The sequence below is a fragment of the Tyto alba genome, unplaced genomic scaffold (genome assembly GCF_018691265.1).
Source record: "Tyto alba isolate M040663 unplaced genomic scaffold, T.alba_DEE_v4.0 Super-Scaffold_2, whole genome shotgun sequence".
Lineage (NCBI taxonomy): Eukaryota > Metazoa > Chordata > Aves > Strigiformes > Tytonidae > Tyto > Tyto alba.
Window position 1 is genome coordinate 74,394,389 of NW_024881282.1, and position 14,184 is coordinate 74,408,572.

At 37.9% G+C, this 14,184-nt stretch overlaps 1 protein-coding gene across 2 annotated transcripts in view; it reads right to left on the minus strand.

The window, feature by feature from the left end:
• Positions 1–14,184, minus strand: part of SLC2A13 (solute carrier family 2 member 13) — a 161,390-nt gene that overhangs the window by 119,231 nt on the left and 27,975 nt on the right. For both annotated transcript variants that reach the window (XM_042792469.1, XM_032996257.2), the window contains 2 exons: positions 12,115–12,274; positions 6,034–6,242 (listed from right to left, as the gene is read on the minus strand). In XM_042792469.1, the coding sequence (XP_042648403.1) occupies positions 6,034–6,242; positions 12,115–12,274 (369 nt within the window). The remainder of the gene's footprint in view (positions 1–6,033; positions 6,243–12,114; positions 12,275–14,184) is intronic.

A 14,184-nucleotide genomic window follows, 5' to 3' on the forward strand; every position in this document is an offset into this window, starting at 1 on the left:
ACCATAATTTCCAGACAAATGTGCAATTTATGTCAGCGCACTGAAAGCCAAGGTGAAAGATTAAGGGATTGGTTTTGGTCATAAGCCACTGAAGCAAGGCTGACTCCAAAGGCCCTGCCAGGTAAACACACTAACACCAGGATTCCTAAAGTATACAGACATGGTTAGGCACACAAGGCAAAGGTATAAGCAGAACTCTAAGATATCAGAAACAAACTATTATTTTTAAAATATAGCAGTCATATTTCTATGCAAGGCAGAAAAGCAATAATGTTCTTTATAGATTTTATTTCTCAAAGGTCATATTTGCAAGAATAAGTCTGGTTTTTGAAAGACCTCAGGGATAAAAGGAGAACCAAAAATCTTCTTATCTCTCTATCAATTGTTTAATACAGTAATTCATTCTTTCAATATTCCTTACCAAGTTTTGTAGGAGTCTTTTTCTTGTTATCTGATCATACAGTGAACTGAGTTAGTATACTTTCTCAAGATCAAATGTCTCCATGTTTTATTTGCCTGCATTGCATGAATTTTAAATTATCCAGAGGGGTGCTTTTTTTTATGGGTTCAACTCAGAACAAATTCCAATGGAGACATACACAGGAAGAATTTTTGTTCCTAAGGGAACAGCAAGACAATTTCACACATCAAATGGTTAAAATACAAGAATGAAATTAAGACATTCCTTTCAAGTACCTCTTGCATTGGCCAGGCTTCCCACAAAATCCAGAGACAAAATCCACCTGGAACTGACCCTGGCATTTGGTATTGCCACAAGCAAGAATTTCAGGCTGACATGACATCCAACTATTTTGAACTTGGGGTTTTCTTCAACAAATCCTTAGCCCAACTCCTTTGTTTCCTTTTGCCCCAAATACTTCCATCGAATTTCACGGTTATAGTTAATGACGGCCACTTAATATCATAAAAGAGGAATTAACTTCAAATATGGATTTGAGTGCCTGGAAGTGGAATGATTCAGAATTCTGCACAGCCCTACCAGAGCATCACAGTATTACCAAGTTTCATTAGATAAGATTGCAGCTGATGCCCAATAATAATAAGCACGTCTGTATCTTTTTCAACACCAGTCATGTCAGACAATGGCCTAGGATAAAAAGGTCTCCCAGAAGTAAGGGGAGAATTATGATTAAGAACGAAAACACTGCAAGGTTCCATTATCTCCCTAGAAAGATGCATGTCATGGTTCCAGCTAAAGCCATAGCCAGGAATACTAACAAGTTAAGATTATTACTTGAGAAGAAAAAGTGCAAAATATAGAAATATACTGGGACCACGAAGGACAGAAGGTCCAGATCTCCTGCCTGATAATACCCTATTTTAACTGACAGTTAATTGGGTAAAGTTATGAGCTGAAACCTAATGTAATGAGGTGATTTTACCTTTGTATCATGGGACATTTATCTCCAACAGGGAAATACAAAACCTAAAAAAGGAGACTGACTCACAGATGCAATAGGAAATTCAGCAAAGAAGTGAGTCAAGCCTACAGGAGTGAAAGAGTGTCATGGATACATTTTTCTTGGTCTCACAAAAAAAAAAAAAAAAAAGCTAGGCTATAACAAAAATGTATTAACAATAATAAGAACTCAAGTAAATGTCTAATCTAGAAGCAGTGCCTATTACGTAACATTCTGGTACAGACACAGAATGGTAGGTTAAACAATATTAGAGTGTAATGATCAATTTTCTAAATCACTCAGTGAATTCCACAGAAGCAGCATGGTTCCGTGCACCACTGAGCCCCAGCAGTTTTGCACCACCAGAATTACAAAGCATAACATGTGCAAGAAAGACAGCTTCATGATCAGAAGTTGACATATATACATGGATGAGAACAGATAATGAAATGCAGAGGTCCAGAGGCATAGCAGATAAGGTCAAGAGTCTCAATCCTAATTCACAGGTTAGAGAAATGTGGGATAAATAAGGCTGGGGGAGATTACACTGCTCTCCTAGCGCAATTGTGATCCATGGTTACACATCCTTCATCTACACAAAAATAAATGTCTAGTCTTAATGTAAATGATGTTCATTTCGTCAAGATGCTAAGTTAGTACTATACTCATCACTACCGATTCCACATGAAACACCATGCGTCCTGGCACATCACAGCTCAGTATTGCTACAAGACGGGCGTGAAGAAAAGCCATGCAGTTTGCAGATGCTTTCATGCAGAAAGACAGTACAAACTGAGTTTTCTCTGATTTGCTTTGAACACTTGGGTGTTGTCAAACATACAGGAAATTAATGATGTATTTAAAATTAACCTCTTGGATGCTATAAAGATTTCTTTCCAGTCTGAAATGACCATTACGCTGGCAGCCTGTAAAACTTTTACGAAAGGGGTGCTAGATAGCTTTGTTATACACAAAAGCACCACGTTAAATTCACTCCAAAGTGTTTGCTCTAGAATCAGCATTACAAATCCCACTCTCTAATTCGCTTAGGAGCACAAGCTACTTCATCTATACCTGTGTATTAAGCCACTGTGCCAGTGCTTACCTGCATTGCTTTGACCTGACTCCCTGTTTTTAACTAGCGTGCAGTACAGAATCTCTGGCCTTAACTATACTAAAAACTACAATTCAGCAGCTGTGCAAGGCACACGTGTTTTTCTAGGATGAGTCGCCCCAGAACACTCTCCCAGCAATATCTTTGATCCTTCCCTCGGCTGCAAACCCCTTCTGATCACCCTCTCCCTAAAGGCTTCAGAGCCTGCGCCAAGCACTGGGGAATCGGTGAGATCCACTGCGTATTTGAAGGGAAAGGCCACTTCGCACCTATAAACTACTGTTTCCACAACTCTTGGGGAGCTCTCCTTTTTCTAACATCTTCCTCATTAGTCCTTCTGCCCTTGATGTTCATATTCCCAGCTCCCTTTTGCACTACACACCCACTATCTGAGAGGGGGATGATGTTAACGGATGATGATTAGCTGGACTTGACCAAGACCCAACTTGCCTTGTAATGTTACTATAGAATACAATGCCATCCCCTTTGCTTCTCAACATGCAAGGTTACAACACCAAAAGTCACACTGGGAGTACGGAACAGATCACATAAAAGCAGTCTTTATGACTGCCAGAAAAAAAAGTCATTTGCATAACCAGTCATGGGGAGAGTGTTTGTCAAAAAGATACATCCTTTTCCTGCTGCCAATCTGAAAATGCTAAAATATAAGCTGCCAAGCAGTAACAGCAGCAGTGATTTGGCTGAATATATTGGAAAGGATTAAAAAAATGGGAATCATTCACTTAACAGGTATCCCACATTGGTACAAAGGACTTCTGAAACAGAGGTTTGTTGCTGAAGGCATTTTTATTATTTTCAGGACAGAAGCTGCTTGATGTAAAACTTCCCTGGTTTACGACAGACATTAAAACCAAATTTTTAAGAAAGTTGCTTAAACAACACAGATGAAGTTACCATGTGATTCATTATTTCCATGACAGGAATAATTGATGAAACAGTTACAAAAAGCATTACAATTTTTAGTGTGGGACTGAAGAATATGTTACGGTTATGTTCTGTTACTTCCTTGCAGAGGAAGAGTCAAACACAGGCTTATTTTCACTTAGAAAATGATACCCCAAGAAACTGCTAAAGATGCTCATTTATCAATTAATGAACAAGAACATTTGTTCTTTTGCTAAAAAGGAAAAGACAGGAAAGGAAAAGGCCTAAAAGTAAATTTACCTAAAAGTAATTAGGTTTTATTTTTGACCTACAAAGTTACCTTTTCTTGATTGTCACATACACAACACTGTCAGTTTAGGGTCATTAAAGCTTTCTGTAAAACTGGAATGATGTCCACAATGTCTGATAGGAATTACTACCACCATTTATCATTCCTATTGACTAGTGATGTAAAACATTGTCTGTCACAAATAGGAGAAATGAATACAAGAAGTACTACAGCAACATATAAAAAAAAACAAAACAACACACAAAAAAACAACCAAAATACACATAGCAAAAATGAAACGCCAGGTCTTTGCAGAAGCACACATTTAAGTCATCAATACCTGAACATCTAGCAATGCAACCATGAACAGCAAGTTGCTTTTGCACTAAGCATGCCAAATTCAATACTGAGGATCCAGACAACTCTTCAAGAAATTAAATTACAGTTTAACACCACTTGTAAACACCACCTCTAAGTCACAGAAAGATAACAAAAATAATGTATGTCTTGATGCTGACACACAACATACCTTTTCATAACAACAAAGACATTGGGTTAAATGGGATGAAGTGCATTTATAACCAAGTTATAATCAAAACCAATCAAAATCATAACTATCTACTGCCTATTTGCTAAGCATTTATAACAAGCAGGACAGCGTGTACCTGTAACTACCCTAATTCTTTTTTTAACACCCATTGGTGACAACTCTAAAGCTGTGGATTATCTGAGGGGAAAACACTGATTCCCTGTAACCAGGCTTTCTGCTAGGAATGTGCTCAATTTAACTACACTCCAGGAACATTACGTTTTCAGGGGAGCGTGTGGGGGAATCAAGAAACTTGCACATGCCAGAAAGCCAACCACCTCATAATTAGTGTGCTAGTCCAAGTTACAAATGTATAGAAGACTGATTTAACAACTGAGCTGGAGTCAGTCCTATTGCAACCTTACACCACCACATTTAGTTTACAAATAGTGAAACACCAGTATGAAGAAAGATTTAAGAGAGAGAATCAAGGTCCTGCCCTACAGCCCAGTGACTGAAAGTAAGGGACTGGATGGGTGAAACATCCGCTCCTTTAATTTCTACTAAGCATGAACACTTTAATACTAGACATTAAGTGGCTTTCCACAGAATTGAACAGCCCAATCCCTAATCAGGATCAAGAACCTTGGCATGGGACTCTTAAACCCAAGCTGTTCTATGAATATAGACTTCAGCTTTTAATAAATCAGCTTCAGTGAACTTAATTTCACATCCCTCCACCCTCAAAGAACTGGAAAAAAAGAAGTATTCAAAGCCTCAAAATGAGAGGAAAAAAAAAAATCCAGCCATGCTTCACACCAGTGATAAATATTCTGAAAATCTCTTCACTAGTGTCAAATAACTTTTTCTAGATACTTAATTATTTATTCTAAGGCTCAAAGCCAAAGTCAATGAGGCAGTGAGATTAGATATTATAACATGTTGAATCTAAATTTACACAAATGTAAAATAACTGGCATTTTTCTTCCCACCAGCTCTGAAGAATTATAGTATTTTCCTATCAATGTTTACAGAAATAAGACTCATCTTAATTCTTAAGAGCCTTACTTGAGATTCCCAGGTTGACAGTTTCAGCACAAAGCAAAGGAAAAATACGTAGAGGACAGAAAGTCAATGGAATGGTAATCATGCTTTATAAGAACACACATAAGTACATACATAAAGTTTTGAGCATTAATGGCATAAGGATACAGAAGAGTTAAAAAAGGATTTGATTTAGATGCCTTATTTTCTTGGGGGCAGACCAAGAGGACTTTTGGAAACTGCCTTTACTGAAAAAGAATCTCTATATTACATGCCTAGTTTTGTAAATCTTTCCAAAGGCTATTTGTCTAGAATATGGTTGGCCAGGATACAGCCTATGGATACTTCAGACATGTAAAATGCCTTCTGACCTCCCTAGTGTCTGGCTGGCCTTTTCCACAGGTGAAAAAACCCCAAACTTTATTTTATTTATTTCCACTCTTCAAGATGTGCATTCTTAAACTGAAGTAATTTTTGAGTACAATTCCCACATAAGCATAGGTGTATAAACTTAGAATCTTCCACAACTTTACTTTTTCCTCACTTAAGAAATCAGAACCTAATTTAAAACTGTAGGATCGTTGAAACATCTGTTTATTTCTGAATCCACCAGTATATGAAATATTTCAAACAACAGCAAAACAGACAAGAAAAAGCAAAACATCAAGTTCCCACAGGCTACAATTTCAAAATTTCTTCTGATTTTATATCCTCATTGATAGGCAGACGGGCCAACAAGCATTCAGCATACCTGCTCCAAGTTCTTTTTCTTCTTCTTCAATGTTGTTTTTGATACTGTCATACTCCTCATCAATTGCCTGGTTGCCACGCATTTGAGACAGAATTCTCCGTGCTCTCTGAGTCTGGCCTTTCTGAATGAGCCAGCGGGGACTTTCGGGAAGAAACAGGAATCCAAGGAACTGTATAACTGCTGGAACAGCTGACAGGCCCAGCATGTACCTGGAAATAAATAAATAAATATCTAATATTTGCCTACTAAACATGCTAATGAGACGACTCCATTACAGCTACTCAAGTTGTAATTTACAAAACAAACCTTCCTCCCCTCACATTCTTTACTACCAGAAGTTAAGCAGGCAAGAACCAGATTCTGCAAGTGTTTTAGAAAACAGGACCCTTGCTTTCAATTCCAGGAAATCCCAAGGACACGTTATCTGTTCTGCCACCAATGACCCTATAGTCACTCATCCTGAGGACACTAAATCAGACTAAATAAAAACCCTGAAACTATCCAGTAGTTTGGAAACTGATAATCCCTTCAGTGAAGATGAAAGAGTGAACAGAAGGAGAAAGCAAAGGCACAGAGAACAAATTGGTACTGCTGATGGCAAAAATGAGATTGAAATCCTGCTAATTGTTTTACAGACATTACAAAAAAAAAAAAAATTAAAAAAGCCCAAACCCAAAAACAACCAATGAAAAATGCTTAATTTGGTCAGTAATATGTATACACAGACACAGGTGACCAAGGAATACACTTCCTATGTAAGGAGGTGCCTGTTTTACTCATCAAAACTTCTGACTATAAGCAGAAACACTGAAAAAAGTTAATTTCACCAGCACATCAATTTACATCAAATCTTTAAAGAGTCTGCTCTTAAATCTTCAGCCAGCTGCCATGTTCTATTTTCAATCAAAACTGCATTTTAGATGCCTGGGTGACTTACTATACACAGCGTTAAGGCTAGTTCTCTACTCAACAGAGAATTACAACTGGCCAGTGTTATGCGTCCAGGAATATGCAGACACCTGTGACAACACCCAGAGTTACCATGAGTTGCTCCAGCTAAAGTGGGGGGAAAAGGCTGTGGAAGACAAGCATACCACCAGCTTTCATGCGTGGTTCTAGTCTATACAGTTCACATCTTAATATTCTCTCAACAAAACACTTAAGAAGAATAACAACAACTGCAGAACAAGGTGTAATTTTGCTCTGCTTTTTAAATATGACCTTTTCCCATTTGCACTTCACTGAGATTTTTTCACTTCCATTAAAGGCTTTAAACTGCGCTGGCAACACCCATACTTACTGCAGCTATCACAGGTTTCACATCAGTGGTTATAATCATTAAAACACCTCCAGAAACTAGCCCTCAGACTGAATACTGAGGTAGTCGGTACTCGAACAGGTTCACACCTTGACATGAGTCATGAGATTAAGGAGATTTCCTAATCTCTCCTCTAGATCCTCAGCTATGTTCTTCTCTGTTAAATCTACAGATGCCTCTAAGAAAGTATTTTTCCATTCTCACCCAAAAAGCATTTGAACTTGTTAGATACATTTGGTTCACTGCCCTGAAACAAGGTTTCTGTTAATGGTCTTGCAAGTAATCTTGCTCTAGAAAGAAATCTGTGAGCAAGTTTCTTATTTTCTAACAACTTTATGAACGGTATAGCTCATCATTTTTTTTTTAAAAAAAAAAAAAAAAAGGAAAAGCAGAGTGAAGAAAATAAATTCAAAACAAATCTTGTGTGGAAGGATTATTAGTTGAATAGTCTTCAGCTAATACATCTAACAAGTGTCACTAATTCACTAATGTTCTTATTCATTAATGTCCTCATTTCTTCCTATGCTCTTCCCTCTCCACAAACACTCTGGCAGCTGTATACAGAATCAGCTTTACATATACACCATTGAAGCTCACTAAATTGTATATTCAATATCTGCATTAGAGTGCTATTTAGGAAGCCTTTTCTATTTCAAATTAAGAGTAAAACAAAACCATAGAGATTAAAAACACAATCACTGTATTCTGTCAAACTGCAAGCCAAAGAGTCTTTTATTGAATCTAAATAAACAATGTTAGTCCTTTACACTCATATTACTTAATTTCTGCTCCTCTAAAGCCCTTCAGTCCCTTAAATGCAGCAGAGCCTCCAGAACTAAGCAGCTGGGTACCTGCAATCATCTTAGGAGACAAAATCAATTGAGGCTCCTGAAAGTTCGATCCAGCCTGTTAAAGCTACCAGTTGGACCCTATTGAACAGATTGTTTATCACAGGTAAGATAAAAAAGAAATATACAGAAAGTGCTCGTTCACTGAAGTTAGTTTCCAATCAACATGTTTCTAGTCAAAGTTCAGTACAAGGAGCAGACAAGAAGGAAAATATTCAGTTAAGAGCATACATCCATTCCAAGTTCAAGTTGTTCCAATTTTCAGATCAAGCAATTTTGATATAACCAATTTATAGTAAAAGCAGGCAATTTTAGACATTTCATGAAGTGAGCCAGCTTTCAGAAATCTAATATAGTTCTTCCCTATACAGAGTACCAGACTTTGCATATGAAGCCAGATGTCTAGCAGACCTGAAAAAATCCAGCATGAAATCTATTAAGTCTACTGTAACATTTCTCCTTCTCAGACATACCACTGCAATACTATAAAGATGGCATTAGCAAGGTTTATAAAGCTAACCTGACATAAAAGTCAGGTTAAATACTTACTTTTGGGGGGTTATTTATAATTTAATATCCAGCATTTCCAAGAACAAGCAGAGCCGAGAAAAAGTAAAGTTCTTTATTGGTTTTTTGTGTAGCGCTCCAATAGCTAGCCATTCAGTCACTACAAGCTACAATAACTACTGTAATTTTCCTCCTTATATGTGTGACTCAGGGGTGAACAATTGTGATTTCTCCCCATGCATTTGCCGGCCATTTTTTCCAGGTGACAGACCATCTGTACTCTTCCCTGCTCAGTCTTAAGTTGCAGTGAACTAGCTGAGGACAGACAAGCACACAATCCCCGATTAACAGCTCCAACATTGCAGCTGAGAATCCTTGGATACCTCATCACTAGCATAGCCTCAGTTTCTGCCCAATGAATCATCAACTATTTCAGTTCACGCAATCCAACAGAACAGTACTTGGCATGTACGAAAAGCACGGCATCACTGCCTTCGCAAAAGTTACCCAGCATAAGCCAGCAGGCTGAAAGAAGCAATTACTCCTCACTGCTCAACACACCATGCTGAATCTGGAAGACTGGGACCACCAACATGAAAGGAAGTTACAAACCAGGAAGAGCAATGGATCACTAAGACAGTCAGTCATGCAGCTGGTGTGTAAGACATAAAACAAGAGGCTGAGAGAACTGGATTTGTGCTACACAGAAAAGAGATGATCAAGAGGAAATCCAATTGCTTCCTTCGCAACTGAAAAGGAGCTCAGAGAAGACAGGGACAGACTCTTTTCTCAGATGTACACTGTGGAAGGACAAGAGTTGATAGTCACAAGTTGCAACAAGGAAAACTCAGATCACAGATGAGAGAAAACAATTCTTCACAGTAAGAGTGACTGAATATGTAAACAAGTTGTCTTGAGAAATGGAAATGTCCATAATTGGAGATTTTCACAAGTCAGCATCTTACACAGCTCTCAAATACCCAACCTCCCAGTCTGACTCAAACCACAGATTTAAGATTTTACTTTTAATTTTTTAATTTCAGATTGGTAATTCAGGCCTTTAAACCCAAGTAGTTTATTTTTTGTTCCAAATGGAAGAATAAGCTATGCCAATGTAGAAGTTCTCAGAACAGTTGTGCAGCATTTCAGTCTGTGGGGGCCTCATTCCTATTTAAGGTATAGTGGCACATCAAAACATCAGTATTTTACAAAAAGATGAAATCTACATATTGCCTTCCACAAATCTTCTACATTAGCTAAATATATTTACAAAGTAACATATCAAAAGATGGTTACTTGTGTGCGTGTAACAAATCAGAATGATAATTTTCACTTACATAATCATTTACATACCAATGTACTTGTCAATCCTGTGTCACTGCTTGATTTGGAAACCGATACATCCTATACCACAATGCTAGCTCTTTGATCTTCTCCTAAGAAGCCTAGAAGTCTGCTTTTGAGCTGAAAAAATTCAAGCTACGGAATATCTTAGTTTACCTGAACAATTAAACAAAAAACACAACTCCAATAAGATCAATACTTGTCGGATACTTTGTTATTTTGTCAGATACTTGTATTTTTCTTCCAATAGGCTAGTATTTACTGAAACACACAGATTACAAACACATCCTTACCTCTCATGTGTCAGAAAAAAAACAAAAAAAAAAAAAAAAAAAAACCACAAACAGATTTACATCCACAAAAGCTTTCCCCAGCTGAATCCCTAACCGCTGAGGTAAACTGAACTCGAAAAATCTGCCTAAACAGAAAGTGCACAACGCCTCTAACAGTAACAGTGACTCAGAGCTCCATTTCTAAATAAATATCTTTACTTGTCCATTCCTCCCACTCGGCTCCACGCACAGGGAGCCATTACATTAGCAAATTATCTATGCTAAAAGTTAGTTTAAAATAATAAAGCAACTACTGAATAACTGGCATGGGGGATGAAATACTTCAGTCTGTATTTTACTTAGAAATGCATTACTGCATGCCATTACCTTTTCTCAAAATTGAGCGTATTTCTTTAACTGAAGAAAGGGATTAGCAATCCTGTAAAACTAAGTTTTTCTTTCAGTGAAGGCTGTTTCTCAGTTCTCCGTAAGTGGACATATAGACTGCCAGGGAATGCAGCTGCATTATAATGAAAAGGTCATCAAAAGCTTCATGTAAAAATGCAAAATGCTGTTTTCATTTGAGCTGAAGTAACCAAAGCATTTTCAGAAAGCACAAAGCAGAGCTAAACCTTTAAATTAAAATTAAACAAAAATCAGCACACAGTGACTTCTTAAGGTCAGAATGTGCCATCTTTTTATAAATGAGGCAAAGGAAACAATCATATGGATAAAAAGTAAAACCTCAAAGTTCTTGAATCTTCAGACATACACAAACCACAGATTCATTAAGAAAACACAAACTTCTTGTTTTAATGCATATTTCTTTACATGCTATAAAAAAATCAGCTTTCAAGTTCTTTTATGTATTGAGTCCCAAATTAATTGTTCCTAACTTAAGCCTCAAACATCAGTGCACCTAGAAATCCCAATTCAGCTCCGCTAGAAGCCAGAGTACGTAACAATATTTATGTTGCAAGTTTTTGTGGTTGGGGGGAAGATCCTTCAAATTAGGATTTTCGAATAGCAAAATGATTCCACGCAGAACAAAAATAGAAGGCCCTACAACAACATGCGTCCTTTCCCAAGAGTGTTTCAAGAGAAAAGAACACAAAATTAAGCACAAGTTTCCAGAAGTTGGAATGTATAGTATAAATTATTCCTCCTACGCATGTCTGTTAATTATTTTTTCATGTCAGCACTGCAAGTAAAATCCTGAGCCACTGAAATTTCTCATCTCTCTCAAATGACACATCCAGAAACACTTAGTGATGTCTACAGGAAGAACGTATCTAGGAAGTAGAGTAAAAGAGATTCCTATCATTCTGTAACCTAAACTTTTAACTATAAAGTTATGCTACAGTATTCTTCGATTCTGACTGGATTACTACTGCTCAAATTAAGAACATTCTAAATACGCATCTATTTTGCACATGCAGCATCATACTCACTGGAAATTTGCCTTTTGAAAAAACAGCATGTAATTATTCTAAATGCAAAAGGCAAGCTACTTTCATAAACAGCATGACAATCATTCATGCTTGTAGATGCATATTTATTGCTCATCCATTGTAAAGTTTAGTAAAGTCAAAAAGCCTAATCATAATGTGAATATTAAGCCTAAGTGAAAGCAGTACGGGTATCATTTAGCAAGAGTTAATTCTTAAAGTTCCATTTCAGTATACAGTTTTACCACTTCATATGTAAACTATTTTACCAACATGAATAATAATAGCAGTCAACCAAATCACGACCACGCCAGTTTTGCTTTTATCAAGGAAGACTCACAAACCTCCATCCATCCTTTGCAAGATAGCTGAAGATTCCATCGACGACACTTGCAAAAAACTGCCCTCCAGTGATGAACAAAGTGTTAATGGTGACTAATCTGCCTCTTAAGTGCGGTGGTGCAACTTCTGCGATGTACACTGGCACAGTCATAGATGCTACACCTACAAGAATAAATTCAATTATAGTTATAAAACCAAAAGAGATACGTCACTTTTGCATAATAAAATATTATAAAATTTAAATGGAACAAGGTGAAGGAATTTGATTTCCAGGTTCCAAAAGATGAAATGAAAGAAAATACACCTAATGAACTCTAAAAGCATACCCAGAGCAAATGGGCACACACGCTGTTTACTAGCGGCTGTATTGCAAGTTCAAGGTTTGATGTAATGACACAAGGCATAACTCACTTCAATTCACATTGCATGTATACTAACTACAAAGCATAAATATACTTATAGTTTTGAAACAAAAAGATGCTATGATCCAAGTAAGCACATGTAAGTAAAATGACTAACTGAAGATGCCAAGTGTTCACAGCTTTGAGTTTAAACAGAACTTTAGCATGGTTTCCACCTCCAAGAAAAAGCAAGGTCAAACATTATTATTCTCATTATTATTATTGTTTAATTTCATTATTGTTATATAGAATGGATTATTTCTTGACTTGGTTTAAAAGTATTCCACATGCAGTGCTAAAAACTCTACTGCCATAAAGAAGCAAGGACTGAAGCTAAAGCATAGCTGCCTTTTAGTCTGTCTTAACACTAGTATTTCCTATGAATTATGCAATGGCTCTAAATGAGACATTTGGGCAAATGACAGAAATGCCCATGTGGAACACACACAGGAGCACACACACACACACAAACTGTAAAAACAGGAGTTCAAGAGCATATAAAGAACAGAGCTGGGTGAGGTACATGCTTTGGTGGTCCAAATCCACCAACAAAGTCACGCTCTGATTTAAAGGAAATTTATATCCCTATTTTCTTAAGAGAACCAACAGTGACAACCAACAGCAATTCTTTTCATAGTTAAAACTGGAAGTACGTTGGTGGCACACACACAAAAATACATTTCAACTGAAGCCAGCTGAGGTAAAACTTGAGTACAGTGAGCACAGGCGAGCAGCAGCAGAGACATCACATCTTCCAGGCTGGAGCTGCTCCACAGGCTCCACACCAATAGCTCCATGCCAGCAAGGGCCAGTGTTGCACCTCCAGCAATAAAAGTGTGCACCTAAAGGCATGCACATGGCTGCTGAAGCATGGCTACAGTTCCCAGCTCACGGCACAACAAAAAGGCTTCGTCATAAAATGGCAGAAGCTTTGGCTGGTGCCCCGCTACCTGGCTGACTCACCAAACTAAGAGCATAAAATCATCTTTAGAGACAAGGTTAGCCTGACAGAGCTGCTGGAAGCCTCCAAAAGCTTAAGTGAGGAATATGGTTTGTTTAATAATAAAATGGCATCAGAAGATCCTTTGTTACCATAGGTAAACACTTGCAGCAGCCTCTCAGTGTGATAACCCAGTTCCCAGCAGAGCCTCCCAGGACGTGTCAATGCCACCTCCTCTGTGTGGGTTGCTCAGTCAATAGGAATAAAAAAAAACAATTAAAAGTGTCAGGAAAAAAAAAAAAAAAAAATCATTAAAAATTTATTCAACCATTTTTCAAAGCCAACCAGAAAGCACCACGGAAAAGAAGCATTCAAATAGCCCTTTGCATGTTTGAGAGAGGCCAATTTTCAAACAGTCCACCACTGGGGATTTCTCTCACATCTTTCACATCAGCATTTGAACTAATTACAACTGAAGGGATGGAGATAGCACACATATAAGGGAAAAGCATTTATGGGAAAGCAGAGAAGTACGTCCACTTTCTGCAAATAAAAGCCACGGAGGACCCGTGTGAGGCAGTGGCTCACGCCAGGGTGGAGGGGAAGGGTCCTACAGCTGTGGCAGCCCTGTCCCAGGGAGGCCAGGTCTTCCCGCTCCCCACCCTCCCCTCTGCCTCGGGCACGCCACCTCACACGCTCACGCTCGTTCCCCCACTGCAGCGTTGCCATCT